The sequence below is a fragment of the Monopterus albus genome, unplaced genomic scaffold (genome assembly GCF_001952655.1).
Source record: "Monopterus albus unplaced genomic scaffold, M_albus_1.0 scaffold67.1, whole genome shotgun sequence".
Taxonomy (NCBI): Eukaryota; Metazoa; Chordata; class Actinopteri; order Synbranchiformes; family Synbranchidae; genus Monopterus; species Monopterus albus.
In genome coordinates this window covers 1,119,085-1,138,724 of record NW_018127947.1, presented here as the reverse complement: position 1 = coordinate 1,138,724, position 19,640 = coordinate 1,119,085, and the positions used below count along the sequence as shown (strand labels likewise).

The 19,640-nt window shown below is 40.8% G+C and overlaps 1 protein-coding gene across 3 annotated transcripts in view; it reads left to right on the top strand.

The window, feature by feature from the left end:
• LOC109962773 (corticotropin-releasing factor receptor 1-like) overlaps nucleotides 1-19,640 on the top strand; it is a 60,118-nt gene that overhangs the window by 1,982 nt on the left and 38,496 nt on the right. For 2 of the 3 annotated variants that reach the window (XM_020604773.1, XM_020604775.1), the window contains exons 2-4: nucleotides 2,659-2,746; nucleotides 3,904-3,963; nucleotides 4,303-4,428. In XM_020604773.1, the coding sequence (XP_020460429.1) occupies nucleotides 2,659-2,746; nucleotides 3,904-3,963; nucleotides 4,303-4,428 (274 nt within the window). The remainder of the gene's footprint in view (nucleotides 1-2,658; nucleotides 2,747-3,903; nucleotides 3,964-4,302; nucleotides 4,429-19,640) is intronic. The other variant, XM_020604774.1, reaches the window with a different exon arrangement.

Below are 19,640 nucleotides of genomic sequence, written 5' to 3'. Positions count from 1 at the left end.
TATGCTATATATGTAACACAGTTATTCCTTATACAAAATTTGTGATCAGCTGTCAGGTCATTTTGGTCTCAATCGAGTCCTCGATGTTCTTGTGTTATGAAATCAACCACTGTGACTATTTCAACCTGCTTTTCATGCAAATCAACCTGTTTGAAGGGTTTTTTCCAATGTTCACCATGCTAATGCCGCAGCCTGCTTCACTCCCTTTGAGTGTCAGTGCGCTGCATAAACAATGCGCACACACCTCTGAAGAGCTTCAGTGTTCACACAGGAATGTTAACAACAAGAAAAGTCATACCAGGGCCCATGTGAAGATACTAGGTAACAAGTGATACTGATGACGGTGACACTGACCAGAATGAGCTGGGCTGAGTAAGATTGCATTTAGAATAATAAAGCACCAAAATATTCAGAGAGAGACTTTTTATTTTTAAATTTCAATTAAACAAAGATAGAATGTGCTTTTTAAAGACTTAAATACAGAAGTTATAAGACTGAGGCTGTTGCAGTTCCAACACATGGATGCATCAGTGATTATATTCCTACAACATTCAAGTATTTTTGTCACTTTAATAGTAATTCCTATGTATCTTTACTTAAGTCTGATTTTAAAGGCAGGACTTTTATTTGTACATTGTTGTGTATGATCTGAGAATGAGAAACAGCACTACAGCCTTGTGCTAATCGTGGCTGACCTTGTGGCTCTCAGTTGTTGTGCTTTCATTCTTTGGAAGGAGGTGCACAGCCTGTACAGTAGGTTACTGCTCCCTGGTACCTGCCCGGGATTCACTGGGCATGAAATAGACGCAGCAAGCCACGAAGAGCCCTCCTCTGAAATCTGGGGCGCTCTAGCATTTTACAGTATGTGATGTGACTATACTCTGCTGGTATTTCAGGCTGCTGTAACCGTTAGGTATGAATGTAATAAGACATTTTAATGACAAGAAAGCTTCATTTTCTGTCTGACAAATGTGAAATGTTTACAGCTTCAGGTGCTGCATTATTGATCAGCCTGTTTTATTTATGGGGGAAATGAAACATTGGCTTTATTGGTAACAGTAGCCACCTCAGGGAACACTGGACGCTCATGGACAGCTGTGCTGAGATGCAACCTAGTTTAGGGTCAGTTAGGGAGGCTGGTTTAGTCCAAACACAAACTAAACTGATGATGTCTTATGATCCTACGTGGTCTTTAAATGGCTCTGACAGATGCTGCCTGTGAGCCAGCGATGGATCAGTGTTTGCAGATGAACACAAAGCACAGTACACATTTTTGCTTTTTACTGTGCTATGAAACCTCTTGGTTTAGACTGTTACTCATCCAGGCCAAAAGAAATTCTTCTGAGATCAAAGCATGTGGGTGAAATTCCACTGTGGTCTTTAAACAAACCACAAGATTTTCACCCATTTCATCCAGGTGTGTGAACAAAGCAGATGATATTATATTTGTTATTGTGGTAGAAACAAATACATAGGTACTTAAAGATGCATTAACTAAGATTTTCCACAGTGTCTGATAAACCCAGTGACAGTGGGACAAGACGTGGTGTACCCCTTCTGTTGTTATTCCAGCTTCTCCACCCTGTGTTGTCAAAGTACGGTCTGTAAATTAGATGGATTCTCCATTAGAAGCAGCTGTAAACAGCAGCTGTAAACAGCAGCTGTGTTGAACGAGAGCTGCTTTGTCCACAGCTTGTATTTCCACAGTCTTCTTCCTTCCCTTTCTGGATGGTGAATACAGATACTGCCACCTGATGGAAGGGGGAGTTATTTCTGAAACCCAGGCGCAGAACTTGCACTACTCAGCCATTAGCTGTTGCCTGTGCGGTGTGTTCAAGTGCCAATTTTCAACCCACCTTGCCCAGACCAAGCCGACATGAGGCGACGCAACAGTCGACCTACATCACTGCTTTTCTTTCACGTCGGCTTGGTGTGTCTCTGTCCTAAAACTGACGCGTTTGTTTTGGTGACATTAGCAACCTAGCATGGTCATGATTTTACCATAGTGTTGAATTCATTTTAATTTGGGAGTAATTGGAGCTTTGTGTAAGCTTAGTGTTTGTGACACTTTAGCAGTTTACTGGACTGACACATGTACTGTTAGTCAGCTAACGCTAACTTTGCAGGTGTTTACACAGTTGCTAGGAAAAAGGACATGATGGGAGGGGCGAAGAGCAGTTAACATTTGAATTTCACTAGGCTGAAAATAAATTAGGTGGAGTAGCTTTAAGTCAGATGCAGATGCATACTCCTTTTGGAGAAGCCTACTTTAGCTTTATAGCCTAATTATTCAGTGTTTTATTTCATGTTACGTAGGCAGCCACACACCCCATGCACAAACGGACATTTTCTAAATTTAGCATTATAACTCTCTGAGATTACTACATTACAGTAGGCTCTTTCTTTATTGATTCCTTATGTAAACAAGAGGGAGTGCTGACAGAGAGAATGACTGCAGAGAGATTCTAATTAATAGCACTGCCTTAGGTGAGAGGAGTTGTTGATACATGCATTGTCTGCTCAAGGGCAACAAGAGTCTTTCAGTTTAATTCTGCTTCTTTACATAAGGAAAAGATTCACACAGGAGCACAGAGGGACGCTCTGTTAATATTTGATTCACTGATTAAGCCTGACCCCGTGACTTCTCTCTGTTTGCAGGTGTGTGCCATCATGAGCCTCTTGCCGTCAGCCTCTTTAGCTGATCTGACATGTGAAGCTCTGCTTATGCTGTCAGGGAATTTCTCATGTAAGTTGAAAACAAACATCAGCTGGATCTGTTCCTACAGCAGCACAACTACAGCAAATACCATAAGCTTCTAAAGGTTGTTCCGCTGCTCCTAACCTTCATATTGACTTTTAATCTTAGTCTTATATTTCAAAGACTGGAACCACTAAACACCAGGTCATTGTCCTCAATCACATGTTTCCTTGTAGACATCAGTATAGTAATATTTGGCTATTTAACACTATAAACTGCAGCACACACACAAGCTTACACAATTGATTTTCTTGTTATTTGCCTCTGGTAACGCTCATAAAGATGCCCCAGGGAAGTTTAAGCAGTAACAGCACTCTGTGTGTCAATATGCTGTCACACTGCTCTGTGATGATGAGGGCAGGCTTGTTTAAACAGTCACTGGGTTGTTTTCATCATCAATTATTTTTTTTGTGATAGGGTTACGCATTTCGTCTTTGAAATGTCTAACATTATTAACATGACTGTTTTTGGTCCATCTTTATGCAGCTGTTTCATCTTGGTAGGACTGATATGTGGATGTCCGTTGGTTCCTTGTGTGGCCACCTACTGGGTGTGTTTGTTCTTTACCATCACTGGGATGACTGGTCTCCTGTCATCAGGTGTAATTACCAAGCATAAGGGAGAACTGTGCATTGCAGGTTACACCCTGCAGAAGGCAGCTACATGTGGGCTGTAACCCACCTTTGAATATGGACTTTTAAATCCTCATCATAGAGCCATCTGAATACAGGCTTTTTATTCATTTCTAGAAGAGTGCCTTGGATTTTTCTTTTTTCCATTTGTGCATTTTTTGGTTCATTTTCCCACCTTCGACATATCTGAAGTGAAGTGAAAAGTCTGGTTAAAAACATCTGAAAGCATTCAAATGAAGCCTCATCTTTGCTCTGCAGAATGTCCTTATTACTGGGGCCTTTATCTAAATCTTCTTGAGTTATTACAAATATAATAGCCTGACCCTAGGGGCACATCGAGACTCATATTTCCTGCTTCTGTGCTGTTACTGCCTGGGGACTGGTGTTTACTGTTGCCCTTTAACACTCACTCTTTGTGGCTGTTAAGCTGAAACCAATGAGATTTTGAAAGCTATATCTAAACTGTGCAAACAAACATGAGGTTGTTGATGAAACTCTCCGTCTGGTTTGCAGTGCAGTCTCTGGCCTCCTCCTGGAACCAATCCCTGAGCAATGCCACGGGTCAGTGGAGCGGTGAGTTTCTTTTCTCACCTGTGTAAAACTGATTCTCTACACTGTTACTACAAAGCAGAGTCTATCTGGAATACCCCAGAAAAAAAAAGTTTGATCTGAACTCAGATGATAAGGACTAACATCAAAGACGAGAACAATGCTGGAAATAGACTTAGCGTTGTGCCACAAGAGAAGATGCTCAGTTCCGTTCGGCTCAGGAGTAATCATTAAACTTCATGTACACAAACAGATTGTTTAGCTACACAGCGTACTGCCAGGAACACTGGAGCACTGTGAGAATTTCACTGTGGCTATATGTGGTCCTGAGCCATGCCTGACATGTCTGTCCCCATGCTTTAGGCTCGGGAGTCTACTGCAACACATCCATTGATGGCATTGGCACCTGCTGGCCCAGGAGCAGCGCCGGCCAGATGGTGTCCCGACCCTGTCCAGAGATGTTCTACGGTGTCAGATACAACACCACCAGTAAGTCTACACTGTCACCTCCTCCCAGCAAAACCAGAAGCAATACAAACAAGTTTTAATTTGATTTCAACCCTCCCTCTTGTCTTCCCCTCGGGCAAATCCTGTTTACGTAATTGTGTGTACAGGAATTAGTATGAGCATTCAAATTAGTGAGACACACACAAAAGTGCAGTACAAAACACAAAAGTAGGACTGCTGCAAATATTACACCAAGGAATACAGAAAAAAGGAGCATGGTGTAGTAAAGACGAGACAAGTGGTGCTCCAGCTTTGTATCAGAACAAACTGTAGAAAGATGGGATAACATCACAAAGCTGCTGCTTAAGCCTGTTAAAATGATGGAAACACATCCACATGCTGCTGTGTATACTCAATTTTAGTAAAAAAAACCTCAACTCAAAACTACTTTTTGAAGCACAATCGGTGTCATAGACTCAAATAATATGATCTATTTTTATCTGCAGTGTCTGTAGAAATCAGATTTTTAGGCTGAAAGTGTTTCAGGCTTCTGCTCTGCTGTCAAACTCCTCTGCAGCATGGTTTCTTCTGGGCTCAAAGTCCAACTGATGGTGACCAGCTACAGGGAACAGTGTTGTCTTTTGAGAGAAAACCTGTTTCTAAAAATGTGAAATTCATATGTGGCAGGTTTTCTAGAAATGCTAGTGGCATGGTTGTGTTTGTCTGTCTGGTTCAGACTAACACAGCTGAACAACTACTGGATGGAATGGCAGGTCATTTGATGCAAACAATCCTCTTCCCCTCAGGATGAACTCTAGTCACTTTGTCGGTCCTCAGATTTTTCCTCTTCTGCCATCATCAGGTGAAAATTTGAATTTGTCTAATACTTTGGTTTATGACCAAATACCTGAAAAACTAATGAGATTCTCACCAGTCTGAGCTCTAGTGTGTGTTTTAAGCTAATTATCTCATCTTAGCCTGGTACAGTTACATGCTAAACTGACAGCGGGAACATGCTAACCTGCAGCAGAAAGTAGCTGTGAGCACAACAAATCATTAGTGTTTTTGTTTTTACAGTGAATGCAAACCTAACAAATACAGCAGCATTTCTCGTCAGTCATGTTTCTGTCCACTTAATAAATAGGAGTCCAGCATTCACTCTGATTTCCCTCTGTTCTTGATCTTCTGGGGGAAATATTTGTCTTGGTAAATGCTCCACTATGTCTATAATTACAAGATCTTGGCTACAGTTACATTGTGTCCTGTGATCTGATCAGGAATTTCAGCCGTACTGCTACTACAAATGTTTTTTTAATCACACTTTTCTGCATGTCAAAACAATTCCAGCTTGGATGGAGTTTTGCTACGTGACTTTGAATCCGTTAAGCACAAACAAAGTGAGTTTGAGTCAGTCACTATGTATATACACATTATATATGCAGTTGTTGGAGCTGATGATTCTTGCCCAGCTTTGCTTATTAGTAAATTATCTGAATAGTTGCATATTAATTTCCTGACAGTTTACAAATGGATTAATTAATTTTTTAATGCATTTAGCTCGAAAAGGAAAGGCCACAAAATAAGAATGAAACACAAGACAAATTCACAAATATAATGGCTAATAAGAAGATATAAATGACTGCATATCTGATTAAAAACCTAAAAAGAAATCAGACCAGTCTATTATTACTGAGCACAGACTTAATGAGACTCACCAGGTTTTAATATACTCAGTTTTTTCAGGTGGCTTTACTGGTGTAGAGTCTGAGCACAGGACTAAAAAGTAAATGCAGTTATTGTCCTTTCAGGTAGTTTTCACTGTAATTCATCAGATTTATGGTTAACGCATGCTTTCATTTAGACAATGAATGGGTCTTATAAGTAATAATCACAGCTTTTTCCATATGGATATGGTAAACATAGCTACAAAAAACAACTTAAAAAATCATCAACAAACATCTTCTTGGCAGTGATTCCTATCAGACATCTGTGATACATGTCTATCTAGGCCACTGGAGCACTGAAGGTAATACAAACATTACCAAGGGACAGCAAATTAAGCACATTTAGGAGATAAAAGCAAATGTGTTTGTTGGTAAGTGAAAGTCTAAATCACCCACAGGACCCTGTGGATTCACTTGAGAGAGGGAGAGTGAGTGAAACTCATCCGCAGCTCACCAGTAACTTGACACGGCGAGGTTCATTTCACCTTCAGGATTTACATAATCTCTATTGAAGCAGAGCCTAAAAGCCTAAAAAAGACCGTCAGCTGACAGTGAAGGTCAGTAGTGGTGGAAGGTTCAGGGCACAGGGAGATGACAGGTTTACTCCTTAAAGATTTAAGGTTGTTCATTATGGGGGATTGACTTGCTTTGTTAAATTCCTCTGTGATGTTATTCCTGATTTGGGAGCCATAGCTGACAAATGAAACTTGGCTTTATGATGTATTTTTAGCATGAATTTATTATTAATCATTGTAAATATTTGATATTTTTCAGCAGGGAGGTCAGAAAAGGCAAAGGAACATTTAATGAAACACCAGCGCCGCTTTCTGTCATTTCATTAGCTACACGGTTTATTAAGTGGTTTTTCTGTAGAAAGCGCTGTTTGCTTCAGAGAACACTGTGACCTAACAGGCTCTTGTTAGGCATCAATTTAGGATAAGCTAATTCTCCATTTTCATTCAAGGTCTTATTTTCATCACTCTGAGCTGAAAGTAGCAGGTTATTATCGAGGAAACCTGAGGTGAACACAAGGCTGGGGGAGTTTTCTTTCATGTTTGATGTTATTCTGACCTAAATATCACAACAAATATTGAATGAGCTGCCATGAAATTTTTTTGGGTAGCCATGTAAATGTACACAAGTTACTGATCCCCTGATATTTCATGCAGCCCTATCATCAGGTCAGAAATTTAATTGAAACACCTGTAAAACCAAACAATATTCCCATCAGCCTCACTTGTGTGTCATGCTCATTGCTAATTAGCAAATGTTAGCATGCTAACATGCTAAACTATGAATTATCCCAGCTAAACATGTTAGCATTGCCACCATTAGCATGTAGGTCAGAGAACCACTGAGCCTACCTTCAGCCTCACACAGCTGCTTACATGACTCTGGACTCTTAGTGAAGCAGAATCATTGCTAAGATGAGCAGAAATGAACAAAAGCATCATTTAAACGAGTTAATGACTAAATTTTATTTAAAAATTCAGTTATTAATTATCTTTTAACTCTTAAATGTATACATTTTTTAAAACTTGCCTACCTTTAGCAACCCTATAGACTAAAGGAAAGCATTAAAAAACAATGCTTTTTATTATTTTAACTCTGCAGTACTATAAGAGATAAACAGCTTGAGGATTACAAAAATGAATCAGTTACACAGGGTGTAATATAAATGATTTGTAATCATGTAGCTTGGTGCTCATTAAGCAGTTGCCTGAAAACATTGCTATTTAGTGTGCAGCGCCTTGATACCAAGAAAAACACACATTTTATGATACCACAAAAGTTAATAATGCTCTCAGTCTGGTCAGCCCCCATTAAAATAGCTTGGTCCACCCGCGGATGGATTCCAGACTCAGGCCCAGGGCCAGTTAAGTGACCACAGAGAGACAAACCAACCACAAAGAGATGAAAATGACAGAACGGTTAGAGAGAGATGCAAAACCAACCACAAAGACATGCAAACCAACAAAAAATGAACAAAATGAACACAGACTCAAATCAATGACAGATTCAAAATGACTGAACAAAAAGAGACACCAAACACAGATGCTAATGACAGGAAGATGAAATTAATGAACAACACACAAAACAGCCACATGGAAACATTAACAAAATGACTGCATGTGTGTAGTCATGTCTGTGCCCAGGGGCTCGTTGTCTCCTAATTCATCCATGGTTTCATCCCAGCTGAACATAATGAGAGATTACTACAGCTTTTAATATTTCTCCTGTGATGATGTCTGCTTCACTGCTAGTTTCAACACATTCCAGCAACAAAATGAAGCAACTCATTTTAACCACAAGCACGTTACAGTAGATATTATCACTTGGTATTTTTTCACACTTTTCCAGCTTTTGCAGTTGAGAACAGGGCCACTGATGAACATTTGGGTGCCCTAAGCAAAAAAAAGAAAAGCCTCGTGGTGCCTCCCAACCACTAACACCCCCCAACCAATTATTACTGTTGTTGTTGGTGTTATTAAAATTATGACAAGTCACACAAAACAGAAGCAAAACATATACTGTCCTATAAGTACTAGGTCATACTGTGTACCGGACCAGCTGGACTAAACCTTTTTTCTGCATCTCTCTGGTGCAAAATAGTCTATGGGTCAGTTTGTACTGAGTACAGTGTGCTACTTTTTCTGTGCATGAGAACATTTGCTATTTATTGTGATTATGTGCCACTGACTCCAGGTGAAACGAGATTTCTGAGGAGGGGGAGCGCCCACTAGGGTTGAGGAGTTGGGTGTAAGTGGGGTCGGCTCAGTAGTTCTAAGGAAACTGAAGACACTGCAAAGTTGATTATTCAGAGTAACAGTGGGGAGAGAGATACTGCAGTCTTCAAATTTTTTTTTTGTTTCCAAATAATCCTTTAACCAAATATAGAAATACTACCAGTAAATTTGTGTGCGTGTGTGTGTGTTTACTAACTGTTATTTTAATGTTTATTTAAGCGGCAGTGTTCCTTGCTTGCAGCAAAGCTAAAGCGGATGCACATTTTCTTGTATTTGTAGTAGAAACACTGTAATAATCTACCTGGCACACAAGAGCAAATATTTGATTCTCCAGAGGAAATGATATTTGAACTTTTGCTGAAAATGAAAGAGATGCTGCAGCTTTAATGCTGCTGGACTCATCCTGAGCACAGCTGCTTGTCCCCAGTGATTTCACTGTAGAAACTGAATCTGTAACAGCCCACTTGTTCACTGTGCAAAATCACTATGTCACGTCAAAAGATTTAAATAATTAAGGATGTTACCATGCTCATGCTACATGTGTAAAGTGCTCACAGACCTGAATGTGGAGACGTGTAGCTGCTGTGTGATGGACTCTGTTTGGTCGGTGTGATGCAGATATTTCAAGACCGTTAAAGTTAGCACCGCTGGTGCTGAAGAGGATAGAGCTGAGCTTGTCCTCCTGATGCTCAAACAGCAGCTCGAGGGGCTTCAGCCCAGTTTAACCGTCATGTTTAGCTGTCACGAGCAAAAATCGTCCTTCATAGTCTTCTTTTTTTCTTCTCTCCAGACTCTTTTCTTTCCAAGGCCACTTCTTTCCTAAATGCAGGACTCCTTGTTGAGCTTCATTGTTTGCTGAGCTGCTGTCAGGCCACAGGGAGATGGAGAGGGGGGCGCCATCTTTAAATGTATTGATTCAGGAAGTTAGATTCTACACTGACCCCGCCTCTCACCCAGTGTCAGCTGGGATTGGCTCCAACCCCTCGCAACCCTATTCAGGATAATCTAGTAGATAACGGATGGTTGGATGTTCTGCACTTATTTATGGATCTGAAGTGTCTAGTTATTTTGTGTTTATTATAAAACGAGATGGGTTATTTTTGCTGCATTTGCCAGGTACTTGGTGCACTGTGCACAATCTCTGGACCTGATGGAAACCACTGCCTATAAATGGAAAAGTATTTGATGTGACTGGTGCGGTTTCTTGCCTGACACAAAATAATCACCAAAGAATGTGGATATACAGGTAATACACGCTCAAACTAATTAGTTCCCTCCCGGTTTCCTTAGAAAATTGCTGCTACCAAGAGATGAGCTCACAATCAGCTCCTCTGTTTCTCTGTCTTCTAACATGGTGTACAGAGCGACCTACTTTATCTAGGTTCATGTAAACCTTATAAACACTAAACTTTGGGTACAGTTCTTGATGAGAAGGTGTCTTGAGCTGGTCATGTAGACAAAGTTCAAACTAAAATAGAAGGACATCTCCTCCACAGTCTTTGGTTTTGTCCTGTCACTCTGCGATGTGGTCCAGTGAAGCTAAAAAGGATTTGCATAAGCTTCAGATACACTTGAGAGTGAAGCGGTGTCTGCAATGATTTAACTTTGACAGAACGCACGTTGGTCTGTCCAGGCAAAATGTGAAGTTGAAGCTGATCAGTGTGAGAGGCCCTTTGGGAAACGAATAAGCAGCTGTGTGCATACACACCTGTGAACCACTCTTGTAGTGGTATGTTTATCGATGAAAATGTGTGTGTGGGCATTTCAGTTATGTGTGACTGTGTAACTGGAAGGACTAGATTTCCTCCTTCCACACAGGAGCACTAGGATAGTTCTACATGGCTGTAGGTGAAGACGCGTGCGGAGCGGGCAGCTGCTGTCCCCAGATCCAGGGTTGAGTCCACAAGTGCAAACGTCCGCTTCTCTGTTTATCTGAGTTGTTGATATGGAAAAGAAGATGAAGATCTGGGATGTAGTTCAGCTGCAGATTGACTCCAGGGCCAAAGACAATTCCATGAAAAGATTTGCAGACAAGGAAGAGGAGCTTAAATTGGACTCTGTAGTTACTGAAGAGAAGACGTGTGATGCAAATTGTCTCTGCTCCAGTCACAGATGACATGTAGGGCCATGACGCACTCTCAAATCTCAGAGTATTAAACGTGTTAAGCAACAAACGCATCCTTATCTTAACCCACAGATGCATTATGAGACAGCAGGCCCCTGGGCACAAACAGGTAGGAGGCCCCCAGCCTTCTCCACTGGAGCCCCAGAAAAGACCCAAAATGACTGCAAACAACACAACAGTTGCCATTTTTTCCTACTTTCATTCATTTTGTGTCTTTGCAGTTATTTTGTCTTTTTAGTTTTGAGTCTTTTTGTGTCTTTGTGGTCATTCTGTGCCTTTTTGTAGTCAGTGTGTTTGCAGTATGTTTGTGACTACGTAGTTGTTATGCATCTCTTTGTGGTCATTCTGTATTTATTTATAGCTGTCTTGCGTGTTTCATAATATTTTTGTGCATCTTTGTAATCGTTTTGAGGCGTTTTCAAATCATTTGATTGAATTTCCAACAAGAAATGTTAGCAGTCATTTCAAACAGAGCCTGTGCCCAGTAGGCTCGATCAGTAATCCATCCACATCTTGAGCCACTCGCACGAGGCATCAAATGAAAACACTTCATTCACAGCGGGCCAAATACCAGTGATTGATACATCCAACATGTCTAAAGACATGTAAATCCATTGTTCCAACGTTTGGACATGTCCCTGCCCTGAATAGCAGCACTATGAAACAGCAGCTCCATGAATCAGGAGCGAGGCCAGATTTCCAAAATTAGATCCTGACAAATCCTCGACCTGAGTTGCTGAGCCGTGTTTGCATGGTTCCACTCAGTGCATCATTTTTATCAGAATAAGTCTGAAACTGTCAAACTGGCTGTTTCAGGACAGATGGATAAATCACCCTGTTAACCCATTCACACCCAGAGTTCGCTGTAAAGCCCTTTTTAGACATGAAACACATTTACAGAAAGAGAAAATAATTTCTAATAAAGTAAAACCTCAGAAGTATTAGCAGAAAAAATATACTTTAAGTACACTACCAGTCAAAAGACTCGGCCACCGTCTACCACCACTCTGTGCTCCAGGGGTCAACATAGACCCTGACCGGTCTGTGGCGATGCAGCCCCTTACACAGCAAACTGCAACGTACTGTTGTTCTGACACCAGCCTGTCAGAGCCAGCATGAAGTTTTCCTGCAGTTTGTGCTACAGTGCCCTCCTGGTGGAGCAGAGAACGTGGGCTAGCTGTTCCCTTTGTGCATCATTGAGCCTTTTGCACCCTTGACCTTGTGGCCAGTTCACCGGTGGTCCTGATCACTGCAGACCAAGGACACTCCACAGGACCTGACAGTTTGGAGATTCTCAGCCCAGTCGTCCAGCCGCCACAGTTTGGCCCTTTGTCGAAGTCACTCAGGTCCTTATGCTGCCAATTTTTCCTGCCTCCAACACAACAGCTTCAAGAACTGACTGTTCACTTGCTGCCTAATATACCTCACACACTGACAGGTGCCGTTGTAATGAGATAATCAGTGTCATTCACTTCGCCTGCCAGTCTGCCAATGGATTTAATGTTGTGGCTGATCAGTGCATTAAAGTACTGTGTGTGTGTAAAACAGTCAGGAATGGCAAAACTGTTATAACATTTCTCATTCAAACTCTCGTTCCAATGACCAATGAAATGGTCAAGAACAAACATAATTAAGCCACAGGAGAATGGTAGGTGAGAATGGTAGAAGAGAATATAACAAAGTGAGATGTGGAGCCTGGAAAGATCTTAACTGCAGTGATTGTAACATGCTAATCAGTGCAAGCTTCTCGTGATCTGTTCTGCTGTCTGAGGGTTGCAGCATGTTGTCAGTGCATGGAGGGGCTGAGGGACGTCTGGGGGGCCTTGTCCAGACCACTCAGCCACTGACTCCTGATACAAGCCTGTGGCACTGCACGCCCTCCACTGGTGCATGACTCAGCCTGGAATAACTATCTTTGTTGATGCATGGCATGTCCACCCGGAAGCCCTTTCACCACTTGTTGCCAAGCTTGACTTTCGTGTAATGGTCCCTAGAGCGAGCCCGGTGGACTTTCACATGCGTCTGTGCATGTATATGTATGTGCCTCTGAAGGTGTGGGCGCATATCATCTTTGTGGATGTGAAAGCCAGTTTGTCTGACTTCCTGTAAGTCGTCGGGTCTTGTGCCAGTCCCAGACGATAAAGGACGGAGGAGGTTATTTAAAGCAAACCCCTGGCCCGGCTCATCCTCCTGCTCACTCACAAAGAACGTCTTTTTGTTGAATGAGCTCGAGCACGACGGCACATTTGTCGGACATTAATTCATGAATGTATGTGGGTGTGTAGATGGGTGACATCAAAAGACAGAAGACAAAAGGGAACGAGATGAAAGTGATAAGCAGGTTTGTGCACGTCAAAAAGCTTTTCGGTAACACTGTGGTAAAACACAGTTCATGATTTAATGGGTACTTTTGTTGTATGAAACGATTTCCAGTAAAATACAGACGGTTCCTACTGGTATTCAATGTGTGCACCGTGGAAGTAAACAACAAGGAAGTAACAACAGGGCATTTTAGAGAGACATAAATTATACTGTATTATGGGAGTGTTTTTGTAAGCACTGCGTACAACAGGCTGCGGTAGTGGAAAACACACCCGAAACTTGGGAAGTATAGATTTAACAACTATTTTCTTTTTGTATAATTAAATAGCAAGATTATATTACAGTGCACACACTTTATTTTTACTATGTAATGTAAAATACGCATGATAATTTTCACTAAATAACAAATTGCCGCATGTAGGAGAAAAGAATATAATAGAGAGGAGCTCAGTTCTGCCCAGACTACATGGTTTTATTTATGCTTCCACTGTGCATCCAGCAGCTAGTAACAGGAACACTGGAGTAGAAAACAAACATGTCTTTAAATAAGGTTCTCTCTGGTCATCCAAGGTGGAAAAGCTGCAGCAGAATTAAATCGTGCAATGATACGTTATATACAGTATGTTCTGTAAATGGATCTTTAGGATTATAGTAATTATTACACTAATCCTTTTAATTACAGGTTAAGTATCATGTACATGAGTATCAACTGTTCCCTGTGTACTGTACCTACTGTAGTATTTATTTTTCCTTTTCTTTAAAATGTCCAGTTGTTCCTCCCTTGCCTTGTTCTCTCCTGCTGGTTGTACAGTAAATACCAGTAGGAACCAGTTTTATTTGTACCTGGTTCATAGAGTGAAACCATGCTATAAATCATTGGCTGTACTATGGTTAAAAATACACAATTAAATGTGCCAAAACAACGGGTGAATATTTAAGTTAAACGATATTTGAACCAGCACTTGTCCCAGTTGATAATACACAATTAAATGTGCCAAACACTGGATGAGCTTTTCCCATCATCTTAAATGATGTTTACCCATAAGTTGGCCCCAAAGAGAGGATATCAGGCCAAGCCATCATGAATCTCCAGGGTTCCACAATGAGTAACACCATTTTTAGCTAACCTAAAATGCACATATAGTGATTTCAGAGAGGGGGGTTTTATAGACACCATTACACAGGAATGCTAAAACCCACTGATACAGTTACCGTAAATGGCACCAGGGCAGCCCAAGCCTGTTGTTTGCCTGTAGTAATCAGTGACTGGGTTCTTTCCTCACATGCACAGTGAGGTGACAATTCTTCTTTAGTTTCAAAACACAGCACAGTCCTCTGCAAACCCTCAAGCCGTCTCATTCTGCAGAACCAAACAGGAGGGAGTCAGTGAGGAAACTGGCATCAGGTCCCTTCGCTTGACTGAAGACTACCTGCCACTTCTCAAGACTTGCTCCGGTCGCCAGTTTGGGCACGCTTAACACGTTTTTTGTTTTAATGATAATGAGGGTAGCAGCAGATTTATTCCTGAGCTACAAGACGACGTGTTGTCAGAGCACAGCCGCTCACCTGATTGTTTCAGTGTAGACTGTGGGGAAACTGCAGTAACACACCTGCTGTGTTACCTATTGGGATTCCTGAGCTGTCTGTGGAAGAAACCAACCACTTCTACTGTTAAAAACACCAGTACAAGTTGAGAAAAGTGCATTAAACATGTTCCTGAACTAAAAATATATGAGTATAATCAGGAGTTGTAGTTGGTAGAGATGGAGACATTTTTTATCTCCTATTTTCTTGATTAATCACTTGATAGTTTCATTTATTAATATACAGAAAATACTTTGAAATCTTCATTACAGTGATATGTTTTGACTAGCCACTAATCCAAACCTCAGAATTATTAAAATTTAAATAAGCAAAAGCAAATCCTCACAACTGAGAAGCTTGAGCCATAAAATGCTTGACTTTTACATTAAAATGATGAAAACAGTTGCCAGTTAACTTCCTGTCAGTCTCATATAAACGGTTTTGCCTTCTTTTGCCTTATTTTGTTGTGTTCACATGCTAGTTGTGTGGTTGTTTAATTGTTAGTGCTTCTTGTTTTCAGGTGTGTCTTACTCTCAACAACAGTAAGTGATTAAACAGGGTTTAATTAAGCAAATTGCTTGTTAGTGTTTTCATGTTCCCTGCCTGGGTTTGTTCCCTCCGTTGCTCTGGTTTCCTCCCACAGTTTAAAAACATGTAGGTTAGTTTAAGTAATGACTCTGAATTTATGTCTCCTCTATAATCAGAGGGAAATGGGGTTTTTTTTGACTCCACCACATTATTGTCACTAATAACACTGCTGATTTTCAGATTATTTTTTCATTAAAAACAGTTTCTGCATTGTTCAGTGGAATTATCCCCTTAGCATCATGTCAGTTTAGTGTATCTGAGGTTAAGTGGAGTTTCAGCCCACCACAGTGCACACTGTACTTGCATGTGGTCCACACCTCTGCAGAGCTGCTGCTGGTTGTTTTCTTTATGCTGAGAAGTGTCTGTGCAAATTCTGACCAGACAAGCATCCATGCTGAAGTCCGCTCTTATGGATATTATAGAAAACACAGCAGGATGCCGTACAAAATATTCAGATGTAAACAGCTGCTTCACTAATTATAGCACAGCCTACAGGGTGTTGTCTAAGTTGTATATTGAAAAATATTGGGAAAAAAGATATTAGATCATAAAATATGCTCACAACTCACTGATAAAACTGCACCACAGTACAGTTCTTTTTACAGAGACTTCACTTCCAGGGGCTTTACGCTTCCTTTGTTAATGGCTGACCTACATGGACACATCATGCTACAGACCTTTACAGCAGTGCAACAGACACGTGTTTGCTCTCATTTACTGCAAATATTATGCTGTTTTCATCCCTGCTAGGGCTGGTTTTAATGACAGCCCTGTTCTAAATGCACACAGGATGAAGATGCTGCTCAGCTGCAGCCACTGGGCTCATGTATTGAAGTGTGACTAAATGTGGGTCAGTATTTTTGCTCATGTTGAGTGAATGAATACTGAAACATTGACTGCATTGTTCTGCATTTTAGCCACACAGGACGCCCCATATGACGACGTCTGTAACCGTGCAGTGTATATGCATGGAAATAAAATGAAAAGAGGGTCATTTAGCGCTGGGCTTGGAAGACTGCCTCTGTTCCATTCACATGTTCCTGGAGCTCCTGTTTCCACAGGGAGGATATAGCACCTGTTACACACCCGTTGCTGTTTCAACACCCATTCACAAACAACAATGGCCGCTCACTGAGCAAAGATTAAAAGGGAAACGTGCTATGTAGTAGTCCTCTAAGATGCTCCAGAGAAAAACCTGTCTGATGTTAATATAACTCCTGGAAAAGCACCAGTTTGGCAGCAGCAGCCACATGAAATCTACAGTGACCCATGCAAATGCTGTGGTGTTTTATAATGCTGTCAGTGCAGCCTTAGAGGATGGCAGGAGAACGATAGTAGCGCCATTGCAGTTTGAGTAAGGAGTGCTGTAACAAACAGGAGACTGTCATGCTATCTGTGCATTTTATGTGAGAACATCTGAAAGTGCAGTTTGTAAAATTAATAGTGTCAGATGTTTCCAAGAAACCTCAGGAACTGGCCTCTGCTCCATCTGCACCACACGAACATTCGCCTGGACACACTCTCTTCATTCAGTCACAGTATTGTAGTAACGCTGGTTATCCATTAAAGGAGTAGTTTAACATTTTGAGAAATACACAGTAAAACTTTGTTTTACATCTTAGAGCTAATTTCCTGGAAACATTCCTCATAATTTCTTAGAAACAAAACGGCTGTAATAAATGCAACATTGTCAAAGTGTTAAAACTGCATTTATATCTAGCCCTTAAGATAAGATGATACTGCATATTACATTTAATTTATTTCACTGTTAAAGCTGGAGTATGTAACTGAAGGTGGCGTTAGGATGAAACTTCCTCTCCCAGCTCCACTCTGCTCTACTACGACCGCCACGCTCTGCCCAGTTCTGCAAATATTTGTCATTATGAAATTACAATAAATGAGATGAAACCAAATTTACTGATCATGCAGAAATAAATGAAAATCTCTGATTGGTCAGAGAGGTCGATCTCATTAAAAACCTTCTAGAAGCTAACATCTCTGCTCTGCTGCCAGTGCTGGTAAGCGAGTCTGGGTCACAGGAGGCTTCGACAGCTCCTCGCCACATTAAGACACGTTTGGAGCAGATTTCTACAACAAAAATATTTGAAAAAATAAGTTGCATGCTTAAAACCACATCAAAAACCAAGTCCAGGGTAGAAGCTACATCCTTCCCATCTTAATGTCCTGGTATTTACTGTTAATTATTAGGACATTTCTGAGAAAGACCTGCATAGTTTAGTAGTAGCTGCTACACTTAAGTACCTGCTCATTATATTTAGGTTTTAAGAAAAATCTAGAAATTTACATAGTTCACAAACAAACATCAGTGTCCATCTGTTCCCTCTAGCAAAAAATGTGGGTTCTTCATGACTTTGAACTATATTATAGAGCCACTTGTTAATTAGTACATATTAATAGTTTTGTCTTTCAAACTTATGACGACCAACAATAAAACACACCAATATGATGTAATATACTTGACTGTCCCATTAAAGACATTTTTCTTGGGCTGCATTACGACATCCCGCAGTGAAAACAGCCTGTACAACAGTATAAAACACACCACAACCTGTTTCATGTCTGGAGGTGTATTACAAAACGTACTGTATGACTTAAAACAGTCTGAAGCAACTTCTTTATGACTTAAAGCAACAGACTCCAACAGTGCTTGGCTTTAGGGCAGTGTTCCACATCCAGTTCATCTAAACAGCATCCTGTAGGAGACTATCACATCTGTGGCTTATGCTATGATCTTACTACTTAACACGTTAATAGATGAAGGCACACGAGTTTTTAAACTGGTGGATTTGCCTCTCAGGTACTCTATAACAACTCTAGAAGGTAGGAGCTTGTGCTCTGAGTGAAGGACATGGGGTGAGTCAGGCGATATTCTCTGGGCTCCTCTGAGCTCTTAACACTTTTTAGAGATTGAAAGGATTGATGCTCATTTTTCCCTATGACCTTCTTAACAAGGTGGGTGAGCCTGAGTTTCGATTGCACTGAGAGGTTACCACACAGCGCCCACATACCGTTCCTGATCAGACTGTCTGGTAGAACAGAAACCTGAGCTATCACTTGACCCCGTGTATTCTTAGCCTTCTCATCCTCCGCTGTAGCCTGAGGCACAGGCCATCAACAAGGTGAGCATGTAATCAATATGGACTCCCAGATACTTATAGGACACACCGGATTAATGGGACTGTTGTGAATAATCATCCACTGCTTCACATTCAGAATGAGCTGGTTAGCGTCACACCAGTAGTATGACTCAGCATCAAGCTCTACAACTTCACCGACTCAGCATTAGCTTACAATCATATTTCAGCCTCATTTCCAGCTAAAATAAAATTAATTGAGTCACTCTGGTTCATTTTCTATCTCATCAAGACTGAAGAATTATAGTTGGTCCCTGCTGGCGAATCTGATGGATACGGGTTAATGAACTACTTTTATGGTACCAACCAGATCATTTTGTAGCTTTTCTTAATAACTCAAATGCAGTGAGCAGATTCAAAGTAACAGTAATGACTAAAACTTTCTCCATGTCCCTAATGAGTAGAACTGTGTAGTAATATACAGCTAAATTTTTAGGACATTTTGTAGAAGAACTGATGTCCAGAAAATTAACTGAAAAATATAAAGTGCTTACAAATGTGTGTATTCATTATATTTTCAAGACATGGGTAAGTGGTTAGCCTAGCTTAGCATGAAGCCAGGCCTCTAAAGCCGTACATAGACTCATGTAAAAGGACATATGATAGAGCTTTAGAACCATTTCATGGACAACAACCGTTTAATTAAACAAATATTTTTCTCTGAGACTTTCTGAGGAGCTGGTGGCAGGTGTGTTTTTTCATTCTGGGCAGAGACAGGCTGTTTTTTCATGAAATTGAAATTGGTAAAAATTGTCTTGTGTCACTCTCAGAAATTAAGTTTCCCAACATGTGGAAGATTCATTTCACTGTCAGACCTTTTCCATCTAGTTCAGCCCAATGTGAAGCAGAATTTGCAGACTGCAGCAACCCTCTAATAACTACCACTGCTACTATGACTAACAAATTATCAGGTGCCTTACCATTAAATCCACCTTAATTTGCTGCAGCTGTAAAACTCCTTCCATCTCTCCTCATGCAAACCTAACTGCCAAAAAATAAACAAACATTC